The sequence below is a fragment of the Anas acuta genome, chromosome 10 (genome assembly GCF_963932015.1).
Source record: "Anas acuta chromosome 10, bAnaAcu1.1, whole genome shotgun sequence".
NCBI classification, from domain to species: Eukaryota; Metazoa; Chordata; class Aves; order Anseriformes; family Anatidae; genus Anas; species Anas acuta.
In genome coordinates this window covers 15,863,748-15,878,742 of record NC_088988.1, presented here as the reverse complement: position 1 = coordinate 15,878,742, position 14,995 = coordinate 15,863,748, and the positions used below count along the sequence as shown (strand labels likewise).

The 14,995-nt window shown below is 33.6% G+C and overlaps 1 protein-coding gene across 1 annotated transcript in view; it reads right to left on the bottom strand.

The window, feature by feature from the left end:
• Window positions 1-9,943: 9,943 nt before the first annotated feature.
• RPGRIP1L (RPGRIP1 like) overlaps window positions 9,944-14,995 on the bottom strand; it is a 70,940-nt gene continuing 65,888 nt past the window's right edge. The window contains exons 25-26 of the mRNA XM_068693790.1: window positions 14,345-14,478; window positions 9,944-10,528 (exon numbers count right to left, since the gene is read on the bottom strand). Of these exons, the coding sequence (XP_068549891.1) occupies window positions 10,425-10,528; window positions 14,345-14,478 (238 nt within the window). The 3' untranslated portion in view covers window positions 9,944-10,424. The remainder of the gene's footprint in view (window positions 10,529-14,344; window positions 14,479-14,995) is intronic.

Here is a 14,995-nt window from a genome sequence, read left to right as displayed (position 1 = left end):
ATATAATAATTAAGCTGAACTATCTATTACTATTTAAGGGATAAAAAAAAAAAGGCATTTTACAGTATTCTGAAAAGGTGTTTAAAAAACATAAAATGTATAAACGTATATATTTGTTTCTTAATGTCCACAAGGCTTTGAACAAAAACAAAATTTGTCTAATATATAATCTAATATATCATAGAAGGATACACTATGGTTCTCATATAATCAAAATAAGAGGTCAGAAAGGGTAGTCTAAAGCAATTAACTAGAAACTACATCTGAATATTTAAAACCAAATCTCTTTAAAGATTTGCAACACCCAGCATGGATACAGATTGCTCCAAATTTTATATACTAACTCCAATTCTTTTCCCTTTTTATCTAACAGCATCAGAATTTGTGTGATAGGTGAATCAGAGTCAAACTGTATGATAATATTATATTTCAATATTATATTTAAATATAATATAAATATTATATTTATATAATATAAATATATTATATTTATATTTATAAATTATAATATAAATATCCCATGAAATTTATTTTGCATTAAACAAGCAGTGGAAAAAAAAAAAAGTCATTTCAACTCTAATGTCTCCAATTATATATATATATATATATATATATATATTTAATACATATATACACAATTAAATGCCAAACCTACTTCACACTCAGGTGCAACCCTTAAGAGAACTAAACAGATCATTTATTCGTAGTATTTAATTAGTTCAGTGCTAAGTATTTAATCAGTGCCTAGTATTTAATCAGTTCAGTGCTGGTCTTGGAATGGAGAAAGTATTGCAGTACAGGTCATGATTTACACCAGTCCAAATGCTGCAAGGAGGTACACACTGGCACATAGAGGATCTCTGAGTTACTCAAATCTCTTGGAGCTTATTTTTTTCCCCATAATATTTCCTCTTGCATGTATCATACTTCCATACAAAACTGTAAATTTCAGAATTAAAATATGTTCTTTAAATAAACAGTAAACAAGATAATCTCAAATTTTATTGTGAATTCCTATTCCGTATGTAAATGTCCCATCAGACAGTAGGGGGCAACTTTCACCCACAAGTCATACTTTACGCATTCTGCTATATAATATAACGACACGAAAGGGGTACTTTAAATACTTACCTAAGTTTGTTGTGTGGTCTGTATCAATTTTATAAAATGTAAGGTTTTATTTTCAAACCCCTGTTTTGTTCTCCAGGCACTATGCTGAGGAAATAATCTGGTTTATACATATATACTAAGAGAATGGTGCGAGATGAAGCAAAAAACTACACTCTTCAAGATGTTGAGAAATAAAGAAGTACAATATATTCCTCTAGCTTGCTGTCATAGGATTTGTGAGAAACCAATCTCATAAAGCATATTTTTCCATGCTTGCAATCTGATAAACAATTCTTCCCTGAATAAGCTATTTATAAAAACAATAATTTAGTACCCTAAAAACAAAGCCAGAAGTAATATAAAAGCTAATATAAACAGCAAAGTATTCATTAATGATGTTAACCTAAAAAATAAAAAAAATGTTTAACAATAAGTCCAAGTTTAAGAAGAAATTGATGTGATGCTCTATATCATGTGTAATGTTTTGTATCACTCAAAAAACTAAAATCTTGCTATGAATTTTGCCAGACATGCTAAATAGGCAAGCATGGCATCAGAGGATATATATAAGCAGTCAACACAGCATTTTTTTCAATTGTGCTTAATTATATTTTATTACTGTGATTTTTACTGAATTAGAAGAGAATATCAGTTATGGAACTTAATATGCAAAGAAATGATTTCCCTTTAAAATTCCTAGTTCACTTTTACACTGCACAGATTGGTGAAAGTGAAGAAGTAGGACTAGCCTGAAAGTATTTTCATGCTAAACCCAACCGAGCAGCACAATGCAAACACTTCTAATAAATCCACAAAACCCGGGGCTAGTCTTGCTATAGAATGAAAGCAGTCAGGCTTAGGGTGAGATTTAGTAAATTTGGGCAAAATCATGATTTCAAGTAAAGGATGACAAACACCAGGAATCAAATCACACAGAACTTCACACTCCATTTAAGCTTCAAACATGAAAGTAAAGTACACTAGATGACAAGCTACAATAACTAAGTGAGAAACTGATTGCAAGCTTTTCTTCTGAAGTGTTCTGAGTTCCTTCAATAACTCCGGGAGGTAACTAAATGCAACAGTACTTGCTCAGAGGTCAGACTAAGTGATGATGAATGTCTCTTCCGGCTTTAACCCCAGCCCAAACATGCTATGGATCTGCTTTTTTCAGTTACTTAACTAGCAATTATTTCTCTAAACATAACCCCACCTTAAAATAGAAAACTTCTGTTAGTGCACTTAAGCTGTATTTTTCTTAATAGACAGAGCATAGCATAAACAAGGATTACAAGATGTGAAAAACATCCACCCTCCAGCATTTCCTGAAATGAACTTACATTTTCATGTTAGTATTCAAAAAGCATGTGTGCAACTGGTATCAAGCATTCATGTAGAAACAAAACTAATCATTAAAAACACAGCTAAAGAAAAAAAAAAAGCCAAGTAGACATTTTACCGCAAGAGATTATTACCTCATGATCCTATAATTTATGCTTACAAATTAGTTAGGGGCTTTTTATTTCTTCATTTTTTTAATGAAAGGCTAAGAAATATCTTGCTGTTTTACTGGGTCTCACAGGACTGAATGCCAGGTGAAGCCAAACAGTTGATTTCTACTCCCTTTTTCATGGTTTCACTTCAAATGGACACGAGCTGTCAAGCCACAAAAACATCATTCAGGTGGGACAGCCAAACTGCGGAGTTCAGTTGTGTCCTGTCTCATCCCTCTTACGTGTGCCCCAAAAGCAAAACAGTAGCAGAGGGTTTTGGAAACTTCTTTTCCTAATACAAAAGCTTCAAGAAAACAGGTTCAATGTTAAAAGAGGTGAATGAACAAAGACACAACTGGACTCATGCAAGGAGGAAAAGCTCAGTATGAAAGCTCACCGTTTACAGGACAGATTTCTTTATGATGCTTACTTCTCTCTCCATTTGCTTTTTCATTTCCTTATGATACTTTTTTTCTCCTTCCTTGTCTCCCAGCACATCTGCAGAGTGACTTTCTCTACCTCAGACCAACCTTATCTCACCATTTCATCACTGCAATGCAGCAAACCCGTTAAGGAATACATTTTCCTCAGGTATTTAAAAACTACCAGGCACTTAACTTACTCTAATTATACAAAGCTTTTAGGTCTTATGGGCCTCCATTTTCTTCTTCAACATCTGCCAGATTAGCAGCCAGGCTACTTGCTGGTGTCTTCTGACCTGGGCTGGTGTCTTCTGACCTGGCCATGGTGGTGGCCAGCAGTGGGCAGCACAGAAGCCACACCGGCAGCACCCAGCTTGCCTCTGCTCGGGATAGACTGGAGTTACAAGGCTTTTCTGCAACAAGGAGAAAAATGCCAGCCTGAAAGATGGCCAGACCTTTCTGTTTTCTCCCAGATGATGGGCACTGTTGCCTACGACTATCTTAAATACAACAAAATATTCAACAGACAGTTGTTTCTTCTCTCTAATGGAAAGCCTTATTTTATCACACTTTAAGCATAAAGGTAAAATGAAGACTTCCAGGAAAATGGCTAATTCATTTAATCCCTCATTTGAAAAGAAGCTTCGATTTCAAAAATAGCCCAAGTGCTTTTATTTGGTGCCTTTTCAAGGCTGGTTTCTGTTGAGGGGAAAGGAAGCTTTTGGGCTGGACAAAATAACTTCCACAAGTCCCTTCCAACCTCAGCCTTTCTGTGATTCTGGGATTTTTGACACAGTGCTCTCTGGTTACAAAGATTGAGAGTACACCAAAATAAATTCTAACAATATCCACTGTTATAATAGGGAAATATCCAAATCTGTTGCCTCTTGAGCATGAATAAATTCTACAATCTCTACAAGCTTAATCTCTTTGCTCTACATCTTTCTGTGTGTATCTTTTTCTGTCTCCATGAAAATTGTCAAGAGTTCATTGAGATTTACAATCAACCAAGCATGAGAGCTAAGGTTATAGGCCTAGTAGGAAAACAACAACAAAACCAGTAAATATTTTGATTTACTGCAAGGGTCAGTTTCTCCCAACACCTTTCTATAAATTGATTTTAAGAACAAAACTCATCTTTAATAGAAAGTTTTCTTCCAATTACCTGCTGTAGGAAGATTGCTCCCCAGAGAACGATGAAAATGGAGAAACAGCACATCTCACGCCCTACACACTTCATAACAGTCAACTTCTGTGCTCTCCCTGAACAGGCCAAATCAAAAAGAGATGCTTTACAAAGCTACAATGAATCACTGCTTTCAAATCATGTGTTGTAGGATCCATCCATAGCTGTACAGACACTATGTTGCAGGTCCCTTGCTATGTTGCAAATGTAGTCATTCCAACATTACTCTCACAGTTATATGAAAAGCTTTGTTACTAAAGATTTTATATAGGTAACTGTAAATTGCATTCTAAAATAAATTACTATTTAGTTTTGCCAACTTGTTTGACTTAAACATAGATTGGCTACAAAAAAAAAATATATATATATATATATATATTCTTGCTCAGATTATAATTACTGTATGCTGATATACACGACTGATACTGCTTTATAAATAGTTCTCTTCTTGTATAGTTCATCTAGATGTAAATTATACCAGTGACATTATTGACTTACTGGAAAGTTTCCAAATTGGTCTAGTCTTGGCATACTACAACAACTGCATGTAACACAGAAAAAAGGGTTTAAAAATGCTTTCAAAACATAGGATTTTCTGCATGTTCTCTTCTGAAGTTTGTTGTGGTTTATTTACTACTCACGTTCTATGTGTTGGAGCAGGATGCTGAGTGGTGTTTCCTTTCATCTCTCTGGCAAAATTGCCCTACATTTGGTAACATATTTCCAGTTATTCATTATCATTGAAGTCAAAGGCCATCAGCTATTGTAGACACTTATACTTACATGTAGGTAGTCAGAATATTCACTGCTTGCATGACAGCTGTTCAGAACTAGAAAAGAAACTTCACTTTATCGTGGCTTTGGGTGATTGTTTGCTTGTTTGTTTTTGGGCTCGGTAATAGAAGGACATTTTTGCAATAGTTTTTGCAGCTTTAATGCATACAGAAATCATTTTGCATTCAATAAGAATGCTGGTTTGTCTTGATAGAAAATAAGAGTATTTTCCAAATCCACAAAAATGTTAAACAAATCATTGGTAGACCATGTGCAATACTTGTCTTGCACTGTTGCAGCTGTTGATATTGGAGTACTGGAGTAATATTTATTTTGATAAAGGGAAGGGTGTGGACAGAGGTTCCATGTGTAGACGATCCCTGTTTCTTACAGCTTAGGGAACATAGTTTATTTGTTAATGAATGAAGGCCAAGAAGCGTATAGTTTCAATGTGAGTCTGGTCTTGTTCAATTTATCTGCTTCTTTTTACTCTTAAAATAATCTCAATCTAATATAACAAAAGTAGGAACAAACTACAGTAAACTAGAAAACATGTTACAACTGGAAATCTAAAGAAAAATTATCTGAGCAAATCAAGTTGTTATTTTTTGTTTTCCACAAAACTGAATGGAAGCTTGATGACATACTACAAGACAGTAGGCATGCAAATCAACACTAAATGCCTATAGTTATTTATTTTTCTCTGAAAAATGCTAAATGGCTGAAACAAATCAAGTACTAACTGTACAAACAAGGTCACGTTTATGCTATCCATAGAATTAAAATAAAATTAGGTGATTAAAAGGTATATTATGTGTAAAGGCTGTTTTCACATGCTTAGATCTATACTTGGCTTAAACTGCAAATGAAAATGAAACTGACTGTAAATATTCTATGAAACTTCATTGAACTGAAATTATGTTTAGAAGTATTATCTCTTTTTGCTACCATGAGGACAGTCAGGTACTGGAGCAGGTTGTCCAGACAATTTGTGCAGCTTACATTGTTAGAGATTTACAAGACTAGATTAAATACAGCCCTGAGTAACATGGACTAACTTTACAGCAGATCTTTCTTTGAGCAGCAGTTCCTCCATAGGTCCCTTCTAAGCTAAATAATCCCATCCTACTGCAGTATTGTGGTAGAACTACTACTGTCAAAAGTCTATAAACATTTCTGTTTGACCATTTATAGTCACTTATCCTCAGTTGGTATCTGATACTTTACAATCAACTTTCTTTTGAAATTAAAATTTGCTAGGACTAAGTTAGACCTTGATCCCACAAAGTACTGAGTGCTTGTCGGAAGACTGGTTCAACAATGACCTTAGAAATAAGAAACTTTTAAATATCTCTAAAGCCCTCTAAATATCTAAAGATGCAAGATCTAGGAATTTGGAGCTTAAGAAATAGGACCCAGGTCTCCACGTTATATATGACTTTCATGATCAAGTCTTTTGAGTGCTAAGATTGTACTATGATAAGAAATAAAATATATACCAAATACTTCCCTTGAATAATTATTCTGATTAAATCATACTTGTCGAAGCTTACCGCATCCTATGTTCAAAGATCCAAATAGAATTTAAATTTTGTCAAAAATACCAAAAAGAAACTAACAAAGCACAGAGCAATACAGCTGTAGCATACTACACTAAAAGCAAGTTTTCATCACATACAGAAGTATCAACTTGAATTTAGATTCTGTAGTTAGATTCTGTAGTTAATTTCATAGAGGCAACATCATGCATTCAACTTGGTATTAGTTGCAGGATTTGTACCTACCTAGCCCAGTTACTAAGGTCTGTTTATAACACAAACAGTAATAGGTATTTCTTATAAAGAAGATCTATTACCTTCTGAAACATATCTCAAAAAAATGGACAAATCATTACCATCACCTGCATGGAAACCTCCCTATCTGCAGCATATTTCTCTAGCACTGAAAGGTGTAATATCAAGTTTGTTGCACAATTATAAGTCTGAATTTGAATTATTTTTCAGTTCTGATACAAAACATGAAAATTAAATTTAACAGCTGATATTTAGCTGACATCTTGGGTTATGCTAACTTATTACTATGTCTTGAAACAATAAGAAATGTTTTTAAACAGTATTATCAACATGAATATGGATCATCAGTTGTAGAAGTTTTATCACAGGCAAGTTATTATCCTGATTTTTTGTTGTCTTCTATCCTTATATAACGTGATAAACTGAGACTTACTGTACAGCAAAACTGATTGAGTTCACACAGATGTTACCTTCTTTCATGATGTGCTTACTCTTATGATGTCCACTGCTAGGTTATGGGTTGTAACAAGTTACAAGCAACATGAAAAAGAGCAGGGTTAAGATAAATTTAGGTTTACATATCAGTAGACATACCTAGGACATATGAAGAATAGCACAGTAGAGAATATCACATAAGAATGTATCTCAGCAAAGCTATAACAAATAATGGGAAAACAAACAAACAAACAAGCAAACAAAAAAAAACAACAACACAAAATGACAAAACAGATGGGAAATATACATCATCAGACCTTGCCCACGTCACTGTATGAAGAATTGTCATTGCATCTTTACATCACTTTATACTTTAGAAAAAAAATTCTACTACCACAAACAGATAAATAAATAGCATCATGACAGTATTAGGCATTAATAAAGTCTCTCTTTAAAAATGCAAAAAGGAATGTGTTTATTAACATCTCGTACAAAAAAGAAAAAAAAAAAGATATTTTTTCTCCTTTGGCTAAACAGAACATAGACAGAATTTTTCTCTAAGCTACTTATAGCTAAAATCTGGACAAAACAGCACCAGATTACATTTCCTACTTTCCCTGTGCGACATAGAATTTGGTCTTAAGGTACAAGATCATGTTGGAAATGCAGACTGCTTAACACAAGAACAAAACTTACTAGTACGTTTGCATGTTTATGTTGCATAAGATAATATAATCCATCTGTTGGAAAAATGCTCACTGAATATTATATATCTGGCTTAGCAATAAACATGAATAGAAATCAAGTTTTCAATTTTTTTTATTTTTTATTTTGTTTTAAATCAAAACCTGGATAATAGTGAGACTTACAAAGAAATGTGCTCAGCAACCTGAGGCAAATTATGCATGGTAATGTTGGAGTCACTGAGAACAGTTAACACGATGTAACCAAATGTCAACTGGAATATTTTGCAGTAACTTACCAAAGAGGTCTGTGTTTAATGAATATACGAATGCTTGGTTTCTAAGTTTTCAGCTTCAGATGGCGAAGATTAAGTGCTAAGGGTGTTACTGTAAACGTTTAAGTGAGATGAACATCACCGATTTTCTAATTTTACCACATGGCTTATTTCAGAAGAAAACAAGCACCAGTTACATAGTTCTCCTGCAAGTCAGTAAACAGTCACACACAAAAAAAATCAAGACAATTTGCTTCTTTGTTTATGCGGAGGATATTTAGTTTGGTTTGCAAAGTATTAGAAGAATAATAAGAACCTCCTGGCAGAATACCGCAACTAAATTTCTAAAAAGCCACTCGGTTAATCTCAGTGTTGAATCTAGCTGTTTCAAATTATTGTAATGTATAATAACAGTCTTATTGACAATATAGATGCGCAGAGCCAAAAAAAGCTAGAAATAGTGGCCAAAACGATGAACTAAGAGCCAACCCAAATGACAACAAACATCTGGCCATTAACTGAAGAATGGAGGGGTTTAGGAATGCAGCTGTCTGTGGTCTCCTCCAAGTTCCAGAGCCATGAAATACTGCGAGGATTGGCGAAAGCTGGATGAGAAGCACTATTCCTGAAGATAGTAGGTCCTAAAATGGAGTCAACAATCAGTTCATGGTGGAATTTCAAGATTTCTGTGGTCAGAATATATTCATTCCAATGGCCTCATAATGTACATCAACAAATTAATATTGTATGGATGTCATTTCAAAGCCTACTGAAGACGAAGAGCCATTACTGAAGCCATTAGAGCACAGATGGTTCAAACTATATGCAGATATTCATACTTGCATTTCTGCATTATAGCTACTTTTTTTTTCTCCTGTTGAACTGTAATGAATTGTCTCATAATCTATTCCATCTTCTTGCCATTAGCAGGCTTTGAATGTTCACAAATAGGAGCAAAGAACTCATTTTCCAGAGCTTTAATCACACAAAGAGGGAATGCCTAATTCTCTAAATGAAATGGTCTGTGATCACTGAAGCAGAGATTTAATATATCACGGCAAATTAGGTAGATTTTAATAAATTACTTATCTCTCTGAATACTTTACATATGCTTATAAAGAAACATAGCCTGTTTGCAAACAGTGGAAACCCACAGCCTATAAAACCCTTTGAAGAAAACGACAAATAAAAAAGTAAATTAAAAAATGAAATGTATTATATCCTCGTTCTCAAGAGACAATCCTTTTGCAGCACTGATTCACAGCTCCATTAAAAATATCAATTAAATCCTTCATTGAGATTGGTTAAAAGCTAGAAAATTAACTTTCCAAGCTAGACACTGGTTATTCAGATACAACAATTCACTGTATGTTTGATGTAAGTTCTAAAAGTGACAGAAAACAAACGAAAATGCAGTTGCCTGTCCCCACAGCTCAAACTATGTGAAGCAAAATCTGATACTTTATGGCTTCTTTTTGTGCTTTGACAGATGTTGGCTGAAAGTAAATCTTTTACTGTATAGAAAAATGATTGTGCCTGCCCTCCCCCCTACTTCAAATCATGATAATCATAAACAGCTGATTATAATGTTAGTAGAAGGGCAAAAGTTATTTAAAAAAGGTTGCAGTAATTTAATAAGTCCTGCAACTAGCCTCATTTTTTATATTTAATTGATAGGAACTGCATGCATCAAAGAAAACACATACTGAGATTTAATGTGCATAAAATGGATATTAGCATTTTAAAGAGGCAGATTAACACATTAATCCAAGTAATTTTCATATATTGCTTTTAATAAAATCTTCACAGTATAAAATTCTTAATGAGGCTAATCACAGGCATTCCATTTAGTGGGGTGATTAGGGATAACATAAAAGTATTTTTAATCAGTTTTCTGAGGCTTATGGTTTTTTTATTAAAAATTAAAAATTTGACTTGCATTTTTATTACTGTTTTATGTAGGAAAAAATGTTGAAAATGCAAATAAAGCACATCATTCAATCATGTAGGTATTAATTATTTACAAGACGTTGTCCATTGTGGAGAGATACTTAGCCTTAGGGGGGAAATATAAAAACAAACAGACTGAAAAGTATACAAAACTTTACAACTACAAATCAAGAGTCCTTTTCATATAAATTATACATTAAATATACCATACGAATTACAAAGATCTCATCTTTGAAGCACTATCAAGCATGTATTTACACTGGGAGAAGGAACTTCTGTAGGCAAACTTCCCTTTCATGCCTCCTAGTCATCTTTGCATTCCTCATAGACTGAACGCAGTGCATGGAGGGCTTCCACTGTTACTTTGAGCTTTCCAATTACTGCACTATCATCTTCTGCATCAAAAACTAGAACGAAAACATCAGAAAACAGCATTAGTTAGTTTCATTAAAGGCTTTGGTTTTGTTCTGATAATTTTGCTCAGGATTTGGACAGATGAAAAGGCACCTAGCATATGCTTAAAAAAGGAAAAAAAAATAGCTTCCAGTTCTGGCACTCAGCCCTACACAATTTTGAGAAAGATCTCAGACAGTTTTCATATTAAATGTAGTGGATGGTGCTCAGCCCACTGGAAACTCAGCACTCTAAGAACTAGAAAGTACATCAGTAAAACTATTTTGAAGTAAAGAGAACTATCAGTATGAAAGCTGCCTATACAAATTGTTTATTTTCATAATACATAAACAGATGTTTAGACTTCAGAACCTAAACTGTTAAAGATATGCATGTATGCTTATAAATACTAAGTAAAAAAATATACTAATGAACACATTTTGTACAGTGTATATATGACCAGGCCAAATTAGCCTAGAGAGCTATCAGTATTTAAATAGTAAATTGTTATTTCCATATGGTAAAATGCAACATTATTTTAATTCCAGGCTTCTACGTGCTATAAAATAATGAAGTGTAGACAAAGATGGTATTTCCCCTAGCCTAAACTATTTAACTACCTTCATTTTTGTTCCTACGTGTTTTAAAGTAGTATTTAAAAATTTTATTTTACAGAAATTAGCTAACATGATTTAAAATTGCTCTCTTCTACAGTATCTATGCAAGCCCTGAGGGCCATGTTCTCTGCTGCTTTGATTAAAAACATGCTGCTAACAGTCAAGAATGAGGTTCTTTCCCAGTTCTGCATAAAAAGTAATGAGGCTGCCTAACGTGACTCTAGGAGGAATTTGAATAAAAACAAATAATCTTGACAGCACGTCTCCTCAAAGCAAATTATACAGCAAAGAAATGGCAAGGTTATGTATTTATGAAATGGACTGGGATAAGTACTCTGGGAACTTGCAATGATAATGCATGCTTCAATGACTAGGCTGCTGGGACAGCTCAGAGTAAGTTTGGGGAAACAAAAACCATCATTTACTTTGTTGACAGAGCTATTAGAGGACAGATGAGATGCTATTCTTACAGATCCAAATCATTTCATATATCCTTGGACAAATCATTCAGTGAACTGTCAGCTTAAAAAGCAAACTTCAGAGTGCAAACATAAATACATACATATATATATATATGTATTTAACTTACAAGAACAGCAGGGTAACTACAGCTGATGATATCAGAAAATAATATTAATTCATTTTTTTCCGTTTTAATATAGTCATGTTATCTCTGAGGCATATATATATATATCATATGCCTTTGTATAAGCTCTGTTTCATCCATTCTTGCTTTGTTAGCCTCCTAACTGTTTCAAGTTTCATATAGGCCACTTCCACCCAATTAACAATAAAAAGAACAAGATATGAACAAGGTCTATGTTTGCAGTCCTCAAAAAGAATGAAAGAAATTTAGGGTACCTAACTTTTAAGAATGATTAGAATGGCAGCAGACTAAGTCTCCTCCATCTAGGTATATTCTTTTGCCCTCAAAGCAATATTCACTTCTGAAAATGTGTATAGTATTATTTAAGAATGCCATTTATTGTGCCACTACACAGAATTGTAATCTGGGTATAAAAGCATCCAGATCTTAAGAACAGGACTTTTTACAATGATTTCATTCAAGTAAATGGATCGATATAGTCTACTTTTGCCATTATGTGATATATTGTTATGTAAAATTCATTTTAATTCTCTGAATGCTCTAACTATAAGAAAATATGCTTATGGATGAAATAAAAAAAAAATCTAAACTGTACAGTGAAAAACAAATACCAATATATACAAATCACCTGCCAATTATCCTTTGTGTTTAGTACCTCTTTGGCAACGTTATACATTATCTTTCTCATATGGATTTTTGGAAACAGAACATCCTAACCTACCATTTATTATTGATAGTAACTGTCAAGCATGAGTGTCTGCTCTTTAATTAACAGACAACACAAAGTTTGGTTTATTCCAGACAGGGGATTTCTAGTGTAGTGAAAAAGAAGCCAACAGTTTTTGTTTGCCTTTTTTGTTTTCCCTTTAAAAAAAAAATAATCCTCTATATAATTTGTAAGCTTTAGTAGATTCTTACTGAGAAACAAATCTAGCATTTGCAGTGATGGGAAGAAGTGTGGGTAGGAATAAGCGTAAATGTATTTCTATCTGCTACTATTATCACTTTCATAGGTACAACATACATAAGGAAAAAAAAAAAGTTTGAATATCTTCTGATTAGGGGAAGAAATGATCCTCACTATCCCAAAGCAGCTGGCGTTACATAATAATGATTACCTAGAACAACTAATACTGTATCTTCTGTCTTCATAATCATCTCAGACGACAATTAGGAGTTCTAAGAGTTGCGGGAAAGGTGACTTTCAAGGGTACAAAATGAATTTACATCACTAATCAATCTTATCAAATGCGAATTACAACAAACAGCCCATAAAATCCAGAACACAAACAATTTTCCATGGCTGTGAAATACCTTTTTGGGAGAGATGTGCTTTTGAATATCTACTTGGAGAAAAATTATTGGTGGAGAAAAGATGAAGTGGTTCAGCCACAGTAAGAACAGCATCAAATCTGTCTATTATTTTTCCAGGGTACAGAAATTTGATTCTTAGAATTTTCTTATCATGTTCCCGGAATTTCAACGCGTACTTTCAGTAATTTAGCTACAGAAAGGATGTAAATCATGCAGGATAACAGGAATGGATAAGAAAGCCTATTTCTTTCCCTCACCATTCAGCTCCCCATCACTCAAGGTATGGTAATTAGGCACAACAGTAGGAGTAGCAAGGCCACATTAGCGTGGTATTTGACTGGGGCTAACCTATAATTCCTGCTGTCACAAAGAATACCTTGCAAACATGGGCACACTGCCTCTAGGAATCATGTTGGCTCACCTTTATAGGAGAGTAATCGGTTGCTTTTTTTTTTTTTTTTAAACAAATATACTCTCAGCTTATTCTTTATTTAGCTTTACCACAATGGAGAAGGAGGATGGAGTGGAACAGGTAAGGATGAAAATGCATTCTTGATAACCCTGTCCCTGCTACGTTGGGGGTGAGGAAAGGCTAAGCCAGGAGGATAGTTTTGTTATCTGTCTATTAAAAGACCAAATAACCTTCTATAGTCTTCTTATCTGCTTTATAAAGACGTTATCACAAAACAGAGGAAATGGAAGATTCCACACCTCTTACTCACCTCACCATGCTTTAATAAATCACAGTGAAAGTTCAGTCATGGTTTGTTACAGAATAATGCTTACTAAACTGACAGACCTAACAAAAGTCACCGGTATTTCATTTTGCCTCAAATATGTTTGATATGGAGGATGCAATCTTGAGGTACTCTGGGGATCATAAAATTACTTTCAACAAGATAAAGACATTAGCAATACAGAATTATTGACAGAAGTTTTAATAACAAAATAATACATATTTACAGTCTTATTGGGTAAATATGATGTACAAAATAGAGAATCATAACAAGAAGACATGTCCTAAAAGTTCTTACGTTTTATGAACTGATTATTACGAGCTGGGAATGCTGTTTTGTCTTCAAAGCATTTTTTAAGGAATAACAAAATTACACAGTTTTTGAAGACTTCTTCAGACAAATGTGGAGGCCATTAGAGGCCATGGAGGCCATTAAAGAAATTCTTGTTCAAAGTCAAACAACTACTTACACAGCAAAGCTTGCAGAGACAAGCAGAAATTGAACAAATAATTGGTGGTTACGGAAAGTTACAAAAAATTAGCCTCTAAAACTTACCATCAATATCTTGCTCGATGATGTCCCTTTCCTTCTGGAATATCTCTCTCAAACTGACATAAGCAAACCCAATATCTTCACATTCAAGATCCTGTTCATCTTCTGGGGGATCGGTAACCACTGTAAATAGTAGACTAAACATAAGAGAAGATATATTTATGTTCAGAAAGAGTTGAAAAGTATCACAAAAACGCATTAGAAAGGCAAAAAAAAAAACAACAAATAAACAAAAAAATGAACTATTTTTACAAGATAAGCATAAACCAGATCTCTATTACTGATGTGCAACATTTTCCAAGAAAACAATAGTTTGAGAACCTCTTTTTTCAAAATCTTCTCTCCTTCTTTAGCATTATTTATCAATACTAGAAGAACAGATAGAAGGACAGAGAATAGTCTAAGGATGAAAGATTTTTTTCACATTTCAAACTCCTAGGCTCGTTTAGCTCAGCTATTGAATAAAATGTTCAAGTCACTTAATTTCTTTACATCTTCCCCTGTTCATTAAATCAAGGTTGTACTTATGTGCTTTTAGGAAAATTCATTTATAAACATTTTAAAATAGTGATAGCTTTTCTGTGTTTTTTGTTTGTTTGTTTTTAGATTGTTGACCTTGCCATGCATTTGATGTGAACAATTAAATGGCAAAAA